This window comes from Parasteatoda tepidariorum, chromosome 7 (genome assembly GCF_982258835.1).
Source record: "Parasteatoda tepidariorum strain Cologne lab strain chromosome 7, Ptep-v5.0, whole genome shotgun sequence".
Taxonomy (NCBI): domain Eukaryota; kingdom Metazoa; phylum Arthropoda; class Arachnida; order Araneae; family Theridiidae; genus Parasteatoda; species Parasteatoda tepidariorum.
The window spans coordinates 94,617,546-94,639,341 of NC_141761.1; the positions used below are offsets into that span (position 1 = coordinate 94,617,546).

A 21,796-nucleotide genomic window follows, 5' to 3' on the forward strand; every position below is an offset into this window, starting at 1 on the left:
ATTTGCAGGTACGAAAATGCACTTTTATTAAAATAACGTTCAGTTTTTTTTCTTTCTTTTATTAAAGATTTAAATTTTTGATTCGGACTGAAAAATATAACTTTCAGTTTCGTCAGGAGAGTGATTGAATGTTAAGGTTCTGTAATGTTAGTTTTACTTTTTGCGTCTCTTTACACATAGAATTACTCAAGCGAATCAAATGTATTTTCTGTTCCCATAAAACTCGTTTGTCTAAAGATAATTTCATGCAAACTACAATCTTTTAACATCATTTATTATATTTTATTATATATCTTAATAATGATCCAAGTAATTTTGAATTTTAAGGTATACCTAACTTTATGCTTAGTATAACTTTAAATGACCAGAATCAAAGTTTAGAGTAGAATCGGTCAAATAATTTCTGAGTAATAAGCTGTATTTTTATTATATTATTTTTAAATAATATTAAAAATTTAGTTAAATACCAAAGATTTACAGTCGTATATCTTTATATTAAACTAAAAATATCTTATAACTATTAAATATCCTTATAGTCGTTTTTATAGTCATATATTTTCTAAGTATATTGAAAGTTTGCTTCTCAAAATATTAAAATTGCATGTTTATGAGATTATTACATCAAAAGTTGCTCAGATGATCCGTTCTTTCTTATTTTGCTCTCTGTGTATTCTTAAAATAAAATATGCATAACGTTTCATTTATTTCTAAAGTTTTATCTTTCTAAAGTGTTAAAGCAGAAAATAAATCATTTAAAATTGTGATTAATATTAAAAGCAAATAGAAGAATATATTTATCCTGAAAGTTTTGTAAATGTTCATTGAAGGAGAATTAATTCAGTCCCTCTTGTAACTCCAGAAACTGCTTGATGGTGTTTTGAACAATAGATATAAGCACGTCTTATGATGAAATCAAAAGATGGAACAATCGAGGAGGGCGCATGCGCTAGCTCAGTTGGAAGAGCATCGTTGTGATGAGGCACAGAAGAAATTCAAATCATATCAACGACAGTTTCGCGTCTGAACAGGTTGAAGAAATTTCGGCTAGCAGCAATTCCATTTCAAATTAATCAAATGGCAGATTTTCAGAGAAACAATTTTTTGACAACATTAAAATATCGATAAAGCTAAATGAAAGTTTAATTAGTATCTGACATAGTTCGAAAAACTCCTGCAAATATGCGTCGTTTTTATTTGCGTATTTTTAGCAGTTTTAAAAGAAGTTTTGAAAGATTAATTTAATGTCACTAATTAAAAAAAAATAATTTAAAAGCAAATGCTTTGGGGGAGAGAACTATTGTTTAATAGTATTTTAAAATATGTTAGAAACAAAAATGATACTTCATACTTATTGCTGTATATTAATAATTGCTTTTTACGCTTTTAAGAAAAAATAATTTAAATAAAATGCTTTGTTCCATAAATAATTTTTAAAAAATACAAACAACTAGTGAAAACATTTATGTAAAATACAAAACAATTCAAAAATAATCTTTGCATTTACAAAATTTTTTTTAAGCTAAGCAAAATCAGAACATGTTCTTCAAGCCTCTATTAAATTATTTTTTAAACAGCTTAATAGTATTAACTGTTTTATTTCGTTTGACTTTCGGTTGTTACAAATTTCCCGCAGATGTGAAAGACCCATGTGCTGGGAAAGAGTGCCACTATGGATCCAAGTGTAAACCATCCCTTGATAATCAATCTGCTAAGTGTGTTTGTTCAGAAAAATGTGCAACATATGGTGATAGTCGTGGTTCCCGTCCGGTGTGTGGTAGTGATGGTACGACGTACCCAAATGTATGTGAGCTTGAAAAAGCTGCTTGCACGCAAGTTAGAGAAATTATTATCAAGTACCAGGGGCTTTGTGGTAAGTCCAATATTTAACAATGATGTATTAAAATGTATTTAAAAATAATTATTGAATTACGGTAAAAAGTACTGGCACTCAGGATGCTAGTAATTTTTGCCGTAAAATCCTTATTTATCGCAAAAATTTATAGAGCAAGAAATCTGTCATACCGTAATTTTTACAGAAACATTTAACGTAAAATCTTTGAATCACTGTATAGAAAAAAATATTATTGTAAAAATTACAGTATAAAATTTTACAATAAAAAAGATTTTACGGTAAAATGGATTTTACGAATGCTGCACTCAGGTGGCCGGTACCTTTTATTGCAATTTGAACCGGCATTTTTAATAGTGTTTTACTTGATAATAATTGTATTACTTTAACTTTTATCTTATTAAGGCATAACGGTATATTTTACCGGTACATTTTAGCGTAGAATTTTTCAGAACAAAAAATCTGATATACCATAATTTTAACCGTAATATTTAATGCAAAATCCCAGAATCACTGTTTTAAATATTATTGTAAAAATAATGGTATGAAATTTTACGATAAAAATGGATTTTATAGATGTTGAACTCTGGGTGTCAATACATTTTAGCCTGATTTGATCTGGAAATTTTTATAGAGTAATACTTGATAATAATTGTACTTGCTTAATCATAATACTAACAATTGATTGAAATTATTATTGTGCTTGTTTGGAATAATAGTATTTGATAAAAAATTAATGAGTGAAACTAATAATTGCATTTAAATACTGTAATAATAGTATTTGATAAAAATAATAATGGTATATGATTCAAATAATTATACACTGAGAAAAAAGTATGGTCTAAGCAACCAGAATATGGTACAATTTACAGTATTTTTTGTCTCCATGGGAGCAACAAAATGCTCGGTAAATTTTACCGAAACGTTTTGGTGAATTAGATAAATTTAACAATACAATGTGCTTTTTATTATCTTATAAAATTTGGTAAATGTGGTAAAATCTGGTAATTTTGTCACGACACCTTGAAGGCAGGCATGGAATATATTTATTTGGTTAAATTTACTTTCCAGTTTTGTATTTTTTGCTAAATGGATGGTAATAAGAACGATAATTTTGAAAATAGAATTTCCGGTAAACTGTTACCATGTAAACGGAAAAATTACCAAATGAAGGGTTTAAATACTATATATTTTGATTTTCTTAGCTATTATATATTTTTATTTTATTTTTTTATTTTATTTATATTTTTTTTACCAGAAGTTTAAGCAGTACCATACAATGTCGTAATTTCACCAGAATTATTTTCTCCGAATTGTATTTCATAAAATTAATGACAATTTTGGATAAAAAAGTAGTATATATATATATATATATATATATATATATATATATATATATATATATATATATATATATATATATATATATATATATATATATATATATATATATATATATATATATATATATATATATATATATATATATATATATATATATATATATATACACCGAGGAGCCATTACATTATGACCACCCTGCTAATAACATGTAGGACCACCTTTAGCCCTCAAAACTGCTAGCACCCGCCGTGGCATTGATTCCACAAGGTGCTTATAGGCAGTCTGTGGTATCTCGCACCAAGCGCTCACCAACTGGTCCTGCAATTCCCTCACATTGCGAGGGGGTAGCGTGGCAGCACGAATTTGGTTTTCCAAGTAGGACTTAAAATTGCTCTATTGGATTAAGGTCAGGTGAATTTGGGGGCCAAGTCATGACTTGAAACTCACTGAAATGCTCCTCGAACCAATGCCATGACGATTCGACCCTTATGACATGGTGCATTATCCTGTTGGTAAACACCATCCCCCGCAGGAAAAACTGTTGCCATGAATGGGTGAACCTGGTCTGCAACTATGTTCAAGTAGCTTACAGACGTCAGGGACTGTTCTATGAGGGTTATGGGTCCTAATGTGCCCCATGAAAACATTGTTCCTGGGCGAGAAACTATGAAAACCTGGGCGAGCCCATTGTTATAGATGGAGGGTGGTCATAATGTAATGGCTCTTCGGTATATATATATATATATATATATATATATATATATATATATATATATATATATATATATATATATATATATATATATATATATATATATATATATATATATATATATATATATATATATATATATATATATATATATATATATATATATATATATTTTCCAAAATATATATATTTTAAAATATTGATCAATGAATATTATTATAGTGCAATAAATATTATATTCTATGCAGCATAAAACGTTCCAATTATATTTCAGAAACATTTTGTCACGAATTCTAAAACTTTTTAAAAACATTTCCTGGTTTTATTAAAATTCGGTTGAGCATGAAATAGAATTTTTGGATATTATTTATTTATTCATTTCACTATTTCATTTTGGTTATAAATGTAATTTGTTTCGAATCTGCTAAAAACATGTCATACAAGAAATTTTTTTTTTTAATAATTGCCGAAAATTCCGCCTTTGTTTCGATGTCGATGTACTGGATAGAAGAATATATCAGAATTTTGGAGACGCTAACTCAAATCACTGTTTAAAATTGAGAAAACGTAAATAAAATATTGTAAACATATTTAATCCTTCTTAGATTTTTTTAGGTGAGACAAAAAGGTGAATCATTAAATATTTTCTTTTCTAAAATAAGACATACATAAAAAAAAAAGTTAAGTCTGTTTTGACTGATATTTTGACGTTATTTTAATCCCTGTTGATGAATTAACATAGCTACACTTTAATAAACAAGGATCAGAATATTTTTTTAGATCATTGCCCTTGAAACTATTTGAAGCATTTTGTCTTTATTTGTGACGTGTTCAAGAAGGTGAATAATAGTTTTCAAGACTAACCGCCTCAAGTATTGGGGGTTAATCTAAATTTTAATGGAGTAAATTAAAATATTTTTTGGGTTTTTTGAAACGTTTTGAGCAGTTCAAATTCTACAAGTATTCTTAGGATCACTAGCACGTTGCCTGGAATGTGAGAAAAAATAGTGGACTTGGTGCTTTCCAATTATTAAACGAGTTTGAGTATAAAAATCTTACAAGTATTCTTAGAATCACTCGCATGATTGTGGAATGTGAGGAGGAAAGTGGACTTCGTGGTTTCCAATTATCAAACGAGTTTGAGAATAAAAATCCTTTCAAGTATTCTTAGAATCACTTTCACACTACACCCAATGTGAGGGAAAAAGTAGACTAGATAATTTCCAATTATTAAACGAGTTTGAGCATAAAAACCTTACAAGTATTCTTAGAATCACTAGTATGATAGTGAAATGTGAGGAAGAAAAGTGAACTTCGTGGTTTCCAATTATTAAGCGACTTTGAGAATAAAAATCCTTACAAGTATTCTTAGAATCACTTTCACACTACGTACAATATGAGGAAAAAAGTAGACTAGATACTTTCCAATTAATAAATGAGTTTGAGTATAAAAACCTTATAAGTATTCTTAGGATCACAAGCACGTTAAATGGAATCTGATTAAAAATAGTGGACTTGGTGCTTTCCAATTATAAAACGAGTTTGAATATAAAAACCTTATAAGTATTCTTAGGATCACAAGCACGTTGAATGGAATCTGATTAAAAATAGTGGACTTGGTGCTTTCCAATTATTAAATGAGTTTGAGTATAAAAAACTTATAAGTATTCTTAGGATCACAAGCACGTTAAATGGAATCTGATTAAAAATAGTGGACTTGGTGCTTTCCAATTATAAAACGAGTTTGAATATAAAAACCTTATAAGTATTCTTAGGATCACAAGCACGTTGAATGGAATCTGATTAAAAATAGTGGACTTGGTGCTTTCCAATTATTAAACGAGTTTGAGTATAAAAACCTTACAAGTATTCTTAGAATCACTAGCATGATAGTCGAATGTGAGTAAGAAAAGTGGATTTCGTGGTTTCCAATTATTAAACGAGTTTGAGAATAAAAATCCTTACAAGTATTCTTAGAATCACTTTCACTCTACGTGCAATGTGAGGAGAAAAGTAGACTAGATACTTTCCAATTATTAAACGAGTTTGAGTATAACAACCTTATAAGTATTCCTAAGATCCCAAGCACGTTAAATGGAATCTGATTAAAAAAAGTGAACTTGTGGACAATTTTCTTTTAAGAAACCTTTTCATTGAATCTCGGTTGAAAAAAAGTTTAATAAAAATTTTGTTTCCTGCAGAATTTGTAAGATCTTCTTGCTTTAAACAATATATATTATTAAACGCAATTTAAGAAATAATTATTTTAAAGTTTTCAACCAAATTTCTAAAACTTATCACACACTTTGATACACTTATAGTTATTTAAACTAATTGAAAATTGGAAGGAAAAAAAAGCGAATTGGTTATTTATGGTAGAAATGTCAGGAAAACTACACATCGAAATAAATTCTGGTAAAATTACCGTACTGTGTAGTAATTATATTTCTGGTAAAAAAAAGCATAATGCTGGTTAATAAAACCTAAATATACAGTATTTAAACGAATCATTTGATAATTTTCTGTTCATCTGGTAACGGTTTATCGGAAATTCTGGGTTTCAAAGTTCGTATTACCACACATTTAGACTGTACATTTTACCCCATTCTGGTAGATTCGAAAACGCTTTTTTCTCGCATCGTTCGTTTCTGACTTCAATAACTAATATATATTCATTTTTCGTTTTAATCGAATATTTATTTAGACGATGAGATAAAATAAACATGACATTATTTCGATTTTCATGTAGAAATTTAATTTAAATCTTTTCCATAAATGCTCGGAAAATTAAAATTACTATAGGAGCGGGAAATAATTATTAATTATATTTTATATTATGTGGTGCAAACATTAGAACTGATTTATATATATATATATATATATATATATATATATATATATATATATATATATATATATATATATATATATATATATATATATATATATATATATATATATATATATATATATATATATATATATATATATATATATATATATATATATATATATATATATATATATATATATATATATATATATATATATTATATATATATATATATATATATATATATATATATATATATATATATATATATATATATATATATATATAATTATTACATTTCTATTTATACAACATTTCTGAGTAGTTCTTATACTACTTCTGCATTTAATGCATCTCCTTTTGTGAAGGAAACCTTATAACTATTTTCTTTTAAAAGTTCGGAAGGACGGCTTTCAGAAATCCATACTCGAATCAGAAATCAACAATCACATTATTTTGACATTGAGGAAAAAGGGATGGTCAAAACTACCATAATAAGGTAATATTTACAGTGTCTCTGGCCTTATGGCAGCACCGAAAACCTTAGTAATTTTTACCGGAGAGTTCTGGAAATACTATTGGCAAAATTAGCAATAAAATAAGATTTAAAAATGGGCGATAAAATTTGGTTTATGTTATAAAACTTGATAATTTTATCATGATACCTTAGAGCATGGCATAGAGACTGTTTAGTCGCTTAAATTTACTTTTTAGTTTTATGTTTTTTACTAAATGCCCAGTAATAATAGCCATAATTTTAAAAACCAGAATTCCGGTGAACCATTAGCAGATGGTCAGAAATATTAACAAATAAATTGTTTAAATATATATTTTATATATATAGTATAATACATATGGTATAGTTTAGTTTTATTAACCAGAATTATGTTTTTTTTTCGTTCCAAATATGTCTTTACGATACAGTACTGCTATTTTACCAAAATTTTTCCGTGTAAATATTTAAAAGCTTCCAATTAATAACATGTATATTTGTAACGATTACATTTAATAGTTTCAAAAATGTGTACAGAAATCAATAGTTTTATTCTAGCACATGTTTTTTTTTATGAAATAATTAAAAATCGTTAAAAGCGTGTTTCAGATATACAATAGGAATATTTTTAGTTTCAACTTGCTCCTTTATTTATCATTGCGCTATTCAACTTTCATAAAAGATACTTTATTGTTTTACTTTAACTATTTTAAAGCCCAAAATGAATTTGGGCAATTTCCACAGAAAATATATATATATATATATATTTCATATATATATATATATATATATATATATATATATATATATATATATATATATATATATATATATATATATTATATATATATATATATATATATATATATATATAAAATGAAATGATTTTCCACAGAAAGGATACATAAAATGAAATCATCATTTCGTTCGTTTAATTAGCTATCACTGAAAAAATAACAAAATTTAATTGCCGAGAAAATTTTTCATAAAGATTTGGAAACATGTTTTTTTACTCTTTACATTAAAACTTATAAATTGCTGCTTTTGCATGGATAAATTACTTCTGAACTAAGAAATATTTAAGGCCATTGCTCCAAGAAGAATACCGCCTTATCGATCCACGGATTATAAACTCATTTAATGTACGTCTCCATTTGAGTGGTTATTAATAAAGAAGGAAATTGAAAGTTCAAAGTTTCATTTAATATAGATCTTACGGGAAGCATTAATCCAAAAATGGCAAAAGAGTTATTTGGGTTTAATACGAGATATTAAAAACAATTTAACTAATCTTATGGTTTTGAAATAAAGTTTGTATTTAAAAAAAACATAAATATTATTTTTTTAACATGCGTGCTCAAATATGGTAAAGGAATATTTGGGATTAATGTGAAACAGTTAATTAAAAACAGTGTAGCTAATTTTACAGTAATGAAATGAGGTTTGTATTTATTTTGAAAAACATACATGTATACATTGCTGTTTACATCTGTTATAAACTTATTTAAAATATAGACAGAAAAAAAGAAAACTGTACACGTAGTAAGTTAATTGGTTAATTCGGATCTTTTCAATCAACTATTGTTATTTTTCGATGCACTAGGCTAACTGGAAACTTTTATAGAATATTTTTTAAGCAGTCTGGCATATTTCAAGCTTAATAGGGGCTTAAATTTGCATCATTTATTGGAAAATCAGCCTGATTTACTTCATATAAGTTGCAATATGCCTAGAGTAGCGAACGATTGTTGAAGATTTATTGAAATGAGCTTGAGCAAATTCTATTTCATAAAGGTTACAATTTGCCTTGAGTAGCAAAGGATGATTGAAGATTTATTGCAATTTGCTTTGAGCGAATTCAATCTGATTAAGTGATTCGTTGCACTTTTCTTAGTTTTCTTAATTGCATACAGACAGATTGTAAAAAGTCTGGAAGATACTGAAGACTGATGAATCACAAAATCCTTTTAAGGGCTTATTTTTTAAAGGGCATTATTTTTTAAAGCTTATTTAAAGCTTATTTTTAAAGCTTATTATTAAAGCTATTTTTTAAAGCTTATTTAAAGCTTATTTTCAAAGCTTATTATTTAGGGCTTATTTTTTAAAGGGATTATTTTTTAAAGGGCAAAGGGCCTTTTAAGGGCTTATTTTCCTATTATTCTACGACATGCATGCTTTTTATTTCCTCAGAAAAAGCTTTCGGGTTAGATATTAAAACCGCTGCAGAACAGAATGTTTAAACGTTCAAAATATGTAAATAATAACTTATAAAGAAATATTTTTGGTAACGTTATATTCAATTAAACTTTATTAATATTTAAAGCCATTAACTATTAAAATAAAATCGACTCTCAAATCTAGGAAATTTAAAAAGTGGGACTAGTGGATATGAAACGTGATTTTTTTTTTATAATTTTATTATTGGGACATTAAAATTTTTTATACATAGAGCGAGTGAAAAAACAAAATCAGAAAATATGGTATTGTGATTTTTTTACCAGATAAAATGTTCTTAGAAAAAAAGGAAAATAATTCTAAAAATGCCTTTTCTTGAAATATCATTTAAAGAGACAAATCTTCTAAAATATAAATTTTAAAATTTTATTGAATTCCTTACATCTTGATTTTCAAATTTTTCTATATATTATTTTCAATATTGTATGCTATATTATTATAAGTTTTGAAACCTTATAATATTTTAAATACATAACTAATGATCTTAATTGTTTAAAAAGGTAAATAAATAACTCATGCAAATGTTATATCTAATCATAAAGATTTTACAAATATTCAACTCAAAAAACTTAAATAACTTTAATTATCGAAAGAGAAATTAAATATTCATAATTTACAAACCCGTTTTCTAAAAAAACTAAAATACTTCATAAGTTAAAATTCCTATTCAAATTTCACTTTTAAACTATCTTCAAAAATTCAATAAACTATCTTCAAGAATTCAATATGCATCCCCAGGTGGTCAACTCACTCAGAAATACAAGATATTAAAATTTTCTTAACTGAAATTAAATTTAGCTCCAGTTCAATCTTACAAAAAACATTCGAAAAGAAATATTTAAGGAATTTTTTTTTCAAATTTAATTTAGTCAAGGCACGTATTTAAGTTGTGTAAAAACCACAAAAACTTGCTAAAAACAGGCAAAAAGCAAAATATTATTCTAAGAAAGAAACACAATTTTTCGATTCATATATTTGTCTTGAATAACTGAAAGCCCGAGAATGATATGAAAAATGCGAATGAAATATTTTGTTTTCTTTTGTCATTCCTTTATAAAATGTTCTTTTTTTTTCTCGAAACAATTGCACCCCTGCATAGAGATATCAGCAAGAGATCTCCAATATTTAAATGATTGTAAAAAGAGATGGACGGCGAAAATCTCTTGTAGACGGGAAGTAATATTCAGAAGAACTTCAATTCAAAATTGAAGCACGAAATGCATTTTGTATGATGACATTTCTTGCATTTTTTAGAGAAAAGATTTTCATTTCCTGAAATGATAAAAATTTAAATACCATTGAAATATAAATTTATTTTGGGGCATTTTCTTGAGTAGAAAAGAAATTTTGTAAGAAGTAAATTTTTCTTATTGTTCTTGCAGAGATATCAAATTAATGTTCATCAACATAAATGTTTTGTTGTTGGTTTAGTAAGAAAATTAAGAATATCTACCGCTAAAAACTTTGGAGCATTTATTTTAGGTTTAGAATCCCCGTGCACTGAATTTTAAGTCTGGTTTTGATTCAGTTCCAAAGGCAGTTTCGATTGAATGCCAAATCTGGTTTTGTTTGAGTGCCGAACGTGGTTTTGATAGAATGCAAAACTCTGGTGTTGGGAGTTTCAATTACCACATTCTTGACAAAAATAATTGAAAAGTTAAGCTTAGAAATTATAAAGGCTATATTGCATTAAAATATCAATTTACTTTTGGCATGTTTTATTGTAGAGAATAAATTTTATAAGAAAGAACTTTCATTATTGTTCTTGGAGGGATATCAAATTCATGTTCATGAATCCAAATAATTTAACTAGTCATGTTCATTAATCTAAATAACAACCCCTTGCGCTAAGTTTTAAACTCGGTTTAGATTGAACATCTAACCCAGTTTGATTGAATGCCAAACCCTGTTTTGACTGAATGCAAGTGAATGTAAGAACCTGGTGCTGAGAGTTTTAAAAACCACTTTTGCCATTGCAAAAACTAACTTGAGAACCGAGTTGGGCAAAAATGTAATCAATTATGTTTTTCGATTACAGTAATCAATTACTTGAAATCATGATTACTAGATAACATATGATTACTAGATAACATATCGATAGATTGATTGCTGTAATCATGATTACAACAATCAATTACAGTAATCAATTACTTGTAATAGTGAATATAATTTTGATTACAGCTGTAACCATGATTACAATAGTCGCTAACAGTAATCAATTACTTACAGTAATTAATTGATTACAATTCACCGAAATTTTTATTACAACTGTAATCGTGATTCCAAGTTATCACAACAAAAACGATTGCGGGTAATTATGATTACAAGTAATCAAAACAAAAACGATTACGAGTAATTATGATTACAAGTAATCAAAACATATGATTACATGTAATCATGATTACAAGTAATCAAAATATGTGATTACATGTAATCATGATTGCAAGTAATTGTGATTACTCGTAATCAAACTGTACGTTTACAAGTAATTACGATTGCATATTATATGTAAATACATTATGTAAATATGTTTTTCGGATATGAGGATACATATATATAAGTACATAGAATGCACTCACGCATGTACATACAATTTGTGATTCTTATATATACAAATACAATGTATGTACAAGCGTCGTTTGTACGTACAATATACATAATTATAATTTAATATATATAATTCAATATGCATATACTTAGTACAGATAATTATGCATAGATGATACATGTAGGCATGTATGTTAGTTTGTATGCAAAATGCAATGTTTTGTATGTTCGTATACACAGACAATATATGTATGGGCGTATGTGAACATAATGTATATACGTATACATGCATTTATGTAGGTAAGTATAAGCATTGTAAGTATATGCAATACGATAATAGCACATATATACACGGTACGTATGTATATACACTGTACGTATTTACGTATAATATATAAGAATGTTGTTTATGGGTACACTTTATATATGTAGTTGCATAAATAAGACGCATGTAAGTATGTACGTATGGATATGCATGCATGGGACATGCGCGTATTGTACATGCGTGTATTGCACATGTGTAGATACATTTATTGGACATAAATACATTGCGCATATTGTATACATTGGGATAACATGTATGTACATACGTAAAATTTGTACGAAAAATATGTCCAATATATGTATGCACATACTTACAATATATGTAAGCACATAAATATAATATATGCATGTAAAATGTATGTAGATATATTATGCATGTCGAATGTATATTGCACAATCTATGCATGTCGAATATATGTATGTACATATGTACAATCTATGCATGCCGAATGTATCTACATCTGTGCAATCTATGCATGTCAAATGTAAGTACGAACTTCAGTTTAAAATTGATAATATGACACTTGGAGTCAACTTGAACTGAATAATATGGATTAATTTATGGTTGCGGCAAATTTATATCGTAATACGGTTCAAGGTATTTTCATTCTAGCTAGCTCTACGTTGAAAATATTTTTTTGAGAGTGTACGCGTTTATTTTTGATTGAGCGTTTAATTCGGTACATTGGATGCATGGGTTTTAATTGAACGTCAGAAATCGTGGGTTGAATGTTTAACCCAGTGCATTTAATAGCTAACCTGGTTTTGATTGAGTGCCAAACTCAGTTTTGTTTGTATATGAAATGAGGGTTCTGCTGGGAGTTTTAAAATCCGCAATCTTGGCTGGAATGATGAGCGATGTGTTTTAAGACAAAATATATATTTTTTTATAACTGTCAACATTCATTTTCTCCGTGCTTACATTTTACCTTACTTAATGTGGACAGTAAACATTTAACTATGTTCCGAACAGGAGTCTTTAGTTTAAAATATTTTTTTAAATTGATTTATTAATTATTAAGTAAATCAAATTTAAATAAATAAATTAAATTTAAATAAATAAATTAAATTTAAATAAAAAAATTAAATTTAAATAAAAAAATTAAATTTAAATAAAAAAATTAAATTTAAATAAAAAAATTAAATTTAAATAAATAAATGAATTGCAAATATCTAAATAAATATATTTCTTTCAGTGAGGAATTCTTTTGAATCAATTGTCGGATACAAAATACGAATAATTAATGCTTTAGATATTAAATCAGCATTTTTTGTATTATATATTCACTTTTCTTCGTAAATTTACGAATATGCACTCAATAGGTGATAAAGAAGAATATAATTTAATAATTTTTTTTTAAAATTTATTTGTGTAACTATTTAATCACTTTCAGACATTCTATTAGCAATAGTTTAATTTTTTTTTCCTTAAACCTATCAATTGCCTGAACAGTGTTAGAATATTTCATATTCTTAAGTAAAAATCATTTTTCTTATCTAATAAATCATTTTTCTTATCTAATAAATCATTTTTCGTTTATACCAAAAATTATTTAATTAGATCATGTTAATTAGAAGAGTCTAGATATATTTTTGTTGATTTCACTCTAAAACATATCTATTTTTTGTTATTTGAATCAACTGAAGTTTGTTTATTTAATTTTATTAGCTGAGTAAATAAACTGTTTAAATCACTTATTCTTTCAGGATAATAGGTTTGAGGTGTGCTTTCGTAAGATTTAAAAATCAGCAAGGAAAAAAACTTAATTTCAAAAATAAATAATGGAATCGGATTAATTAATTAATTTATTATTATTTTCATTCTTTTGCTTTCTTGTTTAAGCCCAAAATTTTTTCTTGATTTTGAAACAAAAAAAAAACAGTATGTTTGCTAACGAAACACTACAATAATAACGAAAAAGAAAGAAAGAACCATGGCATGCTAAAGATTTAATTAAGATACTTAAATACGAATTTAAAACCTTCAATTTAAGATAAGTATTCTTAGCCTACGAACAATATTTATCTTTGTAATTGTTGAAATAAAATAAATTATGACTGTTTTACTTTTAAAGGCGAGCGTACAGCTGTTTTTGCAAAAAGAATAGCACTCGCTTTTTTGTGATTATACAGTTAATTGAGGTTTGCAAAAATAACAATTCAAAGACAGAATTTCTATTCTTAAAGTTGAAGTTAGTTTATTATGGTTCGTTTAAATCCGAATGCAAATACTCAATAACAATTATAATAGTTTAAAAACGATTCTAAGTGTTTTTTTATTTAAAAAAAGCTGCAAATTCATTAGAATCAAAACTTTTAAAAACATTTTTCTGTAGCTACGAAATAATTTTTTCTTTTTATCAGTATTTGCTCTTTGCTTAAATAACTAAGACTTGTCGTTTCGAAAATGCTAAAATCTTATTTTAAATAGAATTTTACACAGTTAGAAGACAAAAATCCCGTTAGTTGAAGACGGTTATTCAATCCACAACACGTGTTTCCAATCTTTTTACTTTTTAGGTATTTGAATAAATTCATAAGAACTGGTTTTATCTCGGCTAACGCCAAGTTCGGATAATTCGTTTTAAAATCAAAGTAGGGGAGAGGGGGGCACATGTGAACAAATTTTTTTATTTCTTCACTTTTCGAAAAATATCATCAATTTTTCATAGTAAAAAAGTCCATATGTTTAAATAGTATTTTCTTCGTCTTGTGGAATTTTTTGAGATTTTTCAATAAAATATTTCTTTACTTTATAATATTTTAGAAAAATGACTTCAATTGTTCACATGTGCCCCTATTGGGGGCACATGTGAACAGGCCTGGGGCACATATGAACAAGATTAAAAACACAAAGCAATCATCATATTTCAAAGAAAAAAAATCTTTAATATAACAGATATAGATACGTATTATACTGATGGGGTTGTAGCATACTATGTGAATTTAAATTGTACAACAGTACTGTCAATAAGAAAATAATTTTTCAGCTGTACAATAATTTATCCGTAATTGGGTTTTTCGCAACTTCATGTTCCACGGGTGCTGTAATGGGCCTTTTTCTTTCCTCTCTAATACTCTTTCATGCTTTTATTTTCATTTTTTCTATCTTTTCATTTGTAGCTTTAACAATTTTATTTTCTCAGGTGTATCAGTTAATATGCGTGATGCGCGATCAACCATTTAATAAAAAAAAATTTTTAAAGGAAAAAATAATAAATTAATTATGGAAAATTAAATAATGATAATTTTAAATGCATACATATTTTTTAAACTTATAATATCATGAGGATAATAATCATTGTAACTTAATACTATGTAGGGGCACTTGTGAACTGTTCACATCTGCCCCAGATGTTTTGTTCACAAGTGCCCCCATCATCCTTTTTAAACCTAACTTGAAAAATAAAGAACTTTTAATTGAGTAAAAAAAAAGAATAATTGTCATAAACTTACCTGAATGTTCATATAATGATCTGCAATAGTTAATTTTAGTTTATTAGTTGATTTATATTATGCTTTCACTTGGAGAAGCGAGTGATTATAATATATGCAACACCAGCTGATACAAAGAAATTGTCAGAATAGACCAACAAAATGTCTCATTGTTCTGAAAGTTTTTCAGAGAGGTAGGACTAGTACTGCCATCAATTGAAAATGTTTCGAGATTTTTTATTTCAAATCATATTGGTAAAACATACCATGTTCACATGTACCCCCTGCTCACATGTGCCCCCCTCTCCCCTACAAGTTACTTTGCATTTCCATAGAAAGTCATTACTGCTATTGACTTGAATAATTCTTACATTTGTCAAATGTTCGTAAAAAGTACATCTACATTGTATGCTTTCATTTATTATTCCAAAACTTTTAGAATACTTTAAAATGGTTTAAACCCGAAATTCGTATTTCTTTTTACTTCGCTACTCTTTTAAAACACTTTTTTTGCGCAAGCAAGGTTTTATACATTTTGCCTCTTCATTAAACATTGTATTACTTAAATAATAAAGAAATACTACAATGAATAATATTTTTTAATGATGATCAATTTTACATATTTTGAAACGATAGGACATTTCAGCATTTTTTTTTTTTTTTTTGCACAAACAAGGTTTTATACATTTTACCAATTCATTAAACATTATATAAATTAAATAATGAATAAGTGATATCTTAATGAAGAATATTTATTAAAATAGATCAATTTTACATTTTTTTGAAATGACAAGACATTTTAGCAAACTTTTAGTATACTTCATCGTATGCTTTAAGCTATTATTCCAAAACTTTAAGAATACTTCAAAATGGTTTAAGGACGAAATTCGTACTTCTTTTTGTTTTGTTACTCTCATAAAAAATGTTTTTTGCTTGGCAAAAATGGTATTATAAGTTTTTCTATTTTATATTAATTGAATAATACTTTTTAATGATGATATCAATTTTACATTTTTTATAATGACAAGAAATTTAAGTATACTTATAGTATACTACATAGTATGCTTTCATTTATTATTCCCAAACTTTTAGATTATTTTAGAATGGTTTAAACTTGAAATTCGTATTTCTTTTCACTTCGTGATTCTTTTAAAGTACTTTTTTTGCTCAAACAAGACTTTATACATTTTGCCTCTTTATTAAACATTGTATTAATTAAATAAGAAAGAAATATTACTATTATGAATAATAATTTTTAATGATGATCAATTTTACATTTTTTTAAATGACAGGAAATATCAGCTTACATATAGTATACTGAATTGTATGCTTTCATTTATTATTCCAAAACTTTTAGAATACTTTAAAATGATTTTTAAGGTTTTTTAAAATGTAATTTTTACACACAAAATTCGTATTTCTTTTCACTTTGTTACTCATTTAAAGTTTTTTGAAAAGTATCATAATTTTTGTCACTTCATTAAATATTATATAAATTGAATAATATATGAATGACACTTTAATGAATAATACTTTTTAGTGATAATCAGTTTTTCAATTTTTGGAATGACAGAGAATTTTTACTTTAAATGAATACTTTTAAATTATGATCAATTTTACGTGTTTTGGAATGAGAAAGATTTTCAGTATACTTTTAGTATGCTACTTACTTTCATTTATTATTCCAAAACTTTTAGAATGCTTTAAAATGGTTTAAAAACGAAATTTATATTTATTTTTATTTTGTTATTCTTTCAATTATTTATTTATTTATTTTTTTTTGAAAAACAAAGTTTTATAAGTTTTTCACTTCATTAAACCTTATACTATTTGAATAATAAATAAATGAATAATAATACTAATGAATAATAATACTAATAAATAATAATTTTAATGTTGATAAATTTTATATTTCCTTAAAATGACAGGAAATTTCCGCATACTTATAATATACTAAGTTGATTGCTGTCATTTAATATTCCAATAATTTCAGAATAATTTAAAAAGATTTAAAATAAAATTCGTATTTCTTTTCGCTTTGTTACTTTTCTAAAGTATTTTTTATGGAACAAACAAGCTATTATAAATTTTGCCACTTCATTAAACATTATTTTGATTGAATAATAAATGAATAATACTTTAAAAATAATGCTTTTTAAAATATCAATTTTTTTGGTAATAGCAGGAAATTTCAGCTAATTAGATTTAATAAAAAGTATTAAAGCTTCTATAGCTTTACTGTTTTATCATTGTCTTTATCACCCTAAGACACCTAAATTTTCTTAAGAGAGAAAAAAAATTATTTGTTTTTACCTTCTGTTCCCTTTGAGCAAAAGATAACAAAAGTTTTTTAGGATTTTAAAACTTTGTTCCTTTTTTTTCATACGATATCCTTGGAATCACCAATACATTTTAATTTCATTCTCCAATAAACTTTTATTTTCTTTAACATTTTATTTATTTTAATTTTCTCATTTTCATTCAAGTTTTTCATAAATAAACTTACTTCATTTTCTTTTGGAATCTTCCTGATTAAAAAAAATAAATAACAAAGTTAAAAAAAAACAATAAAAGACTTCCTTTTGCTTAAGAGCATTTTTCGAAATTCTGTCGCCAATGAAAATAAAAAGGCCGCTGTTAGAATTCTTCACACAAGGAGTAAATTTTTAGTTTTAAACCGTATATACTGTCTAGCAGGACATAATTGGCAATGCTTTAAAAAGGAAAATTGTTTTAAGTACTAATGCATGAAATTTTTTTAATTATTATCAGTTCAGCAAGATTTTCACCTTGATGAAAATCATTAAAATCAATGAATAGTTCTCAATATTTGAATATTTATCTTACACGGAGAAAATAATCTGGTAAGACTACCATACTGAATGACAAAGGCATTTCTGATAAAAAAAAAAACATATTTTCCGGTTAATAAAACCAAAATATACGTTATTTAAACCCTTTATGTGGTAATTTTTCCTTTCACATAGTAACGGCTTACTGGAAATATAGTTTTCAAAATTATCGCTCTTATTACCACACATTTAGTAGAAAATTTAAAAATGAAAAGTAAATGTAACCGAATAAATGATAATTATACCATGCTCTAGGGTATCATGAAAAAAATTTCAAATTTTACCACGTTTACCATACTTTATCATATATTATAAAACCATATTTTGTTAATTTTATCAAAATCGTTACCAAAGAGCTTCGGTGAAAATTACCAAGCTTTTTTGTGTTCCCTTAGAGCCATCAACATGGTACATTTTACCATATTCTAGTATTTTTTTACCATACTTTTTCTCAGTATAGCTCATATAATTCCATCCTGGTATAACTCTTTAACACTAGAAAGACTGAAACTTAGTATATGCACATATTACCCAAAAGCAGTCAAAATGACTCTATTGTGAAAGAATAACTAATATGTAAAGAAATTTGTAATTAATATGTAACTAATACGTAAAGAAATTGAAAATGCAAAAAACATATAAAGAATCAAAATTTTCAAGCATTCGTACTTCAAAGGAACAATGCACAAAAAGAGTAGGCATCTACATCGAAAGTAAACAAGCGACTGACATTGTCTAGCTGCTTGTACTGGAAATTACTATTACCACTAAATCTAGCTAAATGTGTTGAAAATTATTACACTGATAAAACTGTATAGGTAATTATTAATAATAACCGGTAAATGTTAAAAACTCTTAAAGATTGATAATTTTAACCTTGGTTATTATCGATAATAACCGGAGGTTAATAATAATAACCTATTATTTTTATTGACCTTAACATATACATTATCTGTATAAACAGGCTTTGTAATAGAGAAAACATTCAGAAATTTCTTTAAATACAACAAAAGGAAGCGATTAAGAAAACCTTAAGTAATGAAGAATAAATTACTTATAAGACTTACAGAAAAAAAAGATTACTTATTCAGAACGTGTAAAACCTTTATGCAAAAATAATTAGACTTTGAAAAGACGAGCATTATTTTTCTCTGCAAATGTTTGAATCAATACGTAAAAATCTTTTCACCCAAGCTTTAGTTGGTTTTGAATAATTCTTTCAAAAAATCAAAGCAAACCTCATTTTGTCATTCATTTAAAAACTATTACGGCTATTGAATTGAATAATCTTACCATTTGTCTTTCTTTTGTGAAAGGAATGAAGCTTGATGTCTTTTTTTTTATAATATATCGTTTATTTTTTAGAAGTTTAGGAACGTAATCTGAAAAAAAAATTGCATTTATGCATTACTTCATGCTAATTTATAATTTTTTTTTTCTGAAAAGGGGAGAATGGGTTAAAATAACATTATGTCTATGGAATAGCTAACAGGAATTTATTGGTCATTATATTGAAGGGGTAGGTCACATAAAGAGTGTAGGGAAGGTATTCCGCAAATTCGTTAAAAAACAAAGAAAAGCTAAATATATATTATTGAGAAAAAAATATGATTAAAACTACCAGTAAATGGTAAAATTTACCGTGTTTCTGGCTCTATGGAATCACCATCAAAATCGATATTTTCTACCAAAACGTTTTGCCAGTGATTTTTGTAAAATTAACAATAAAATATAGTTTTATAATATGTGATAAAAAAATTTTTTTAGTGAGATAAATTTTTTTAATTTTAATCATGAAAGTTTACAGAAAGGCATAAAACCACTTTTTTATTTAATTTAAAATTGTACACAAAGAGTTGTGTAAATTACGAAAAAAATTTAAAAAACAGACAAACAAATAATGTTAAACTGAATTTTACAGTGAGAAAAAAAAATCATGGCACTACCAGAAAATTAAAAAATGTACCGTGTTTTTAGCAGTATAGAAACATTAAAAACCTAGATAATTCTTACCGGAGTGCATTGGTCATGATTTTGGTAAAATTAACAACAAAATATATCTTTATAATATGTGATAAAATTTAGTAAATGTGGTGAAATTTGGTAATGTTATCATTATAATTTAAAGCATGGCATAAAAAATTTTTTTCGCTTAAATTTACGTTTTAGCTTAATATTTTTTACTAAATGTCTGGTAATAAGAACCATTTTGAAATATAGCATTTTCGATTAACACATGAACTAAAAAATTACTAAATAAAATGTTTAAATCCTTTATATTTTGATTTTATTAACCAGAATTAGTTTTTCCTTTTTTTTTTTTTACCAAAAATGTAAGTATTATAGAGTACACAATGATTTTTAAAGGATAAAGGGTGGGGTTCGAGTGAGTGACTTATTAAAAAATACTTATATTCTGTTCAGTATTATGATAATCTAATAGCTGATTGATAATCTGAGAATTTCTCCCAGACAACTTTAAAATCCTTTTTTCAACTCCTTGTGTTTTCAGTAAATTCACTTAACTGTTTAATTGATTATAAATGGAATTACTCGAAAGTTTTGTCATAAAATTGATATGTTTAACAGGAAAAGGAAAATTAATTAATTTTTTGAACGGGAATTTAAAATTTAAAAAAATGAAGAAATTCCGGTATTTCATCCGACAGAAAATTCCACTTTTTCGGAATTTAATAGTCAGAAGGTATTTCAAACAATTTGTAATCTATTTCAAATGAACATCATTTTACTAATTTCCTTTTAATTCAGTAAAAATTAAAATTCGTAAAATTCTATGATAGTAAAGATTTAAAGCTATTTTATTGTTCCTAAGTAAAATTTTTTAAAAATGGGGTTTTAAGGTTTTTAAAGGTACGAGACTTTTAAGCCATCATTTAAAATATAAAATTACATTTTCTGCTTTTAATCGGAAATAAATTTATAAAAATTAACGAACTTTCAAAGATGTCTTAAGGAATAACAACAAATGATACTTAAGGCTCCATAGTTTGTACCTTTCATTTTTAAATCCAGTTTTTAACTGTTTTCTGAAATTATTTCCAGCTATTAGTTTCTAAAGTTGTTGATTAAAAATTTTTATTCTATATGAAGGAAAAAGAAATATTTTCTTTTAACTTAATTTTTTCTATTCAATTTTATTTATTTTATTCTG

General features: G+C 25.9%; 1 protein-coding gene across 1 annotated transcript in view; it reads left to right on the top strand.

Moving 5' to 3' along the window:
• Positions 1 to 980: 980 nt before the first annotated feature.
• LOC107441545 (agrin) overlaps positions 981 to 21,796 on the top strand; it is a 165,739-nt gene continuing 144,923 nt past the window's right edge. The window contains exon 1 of the mRNA XM_071183122.2: positions 981 to 1,870. Within this exon, the coding sequence (XP_071039223.2) occupies positions 1,537 to 1,870 (334 nt within the window). The 5' untranslated portion in view covers positions 981 to 1,536. The remainder of the gene's footprint in view (positions 1,871 to 21,796) is intronic.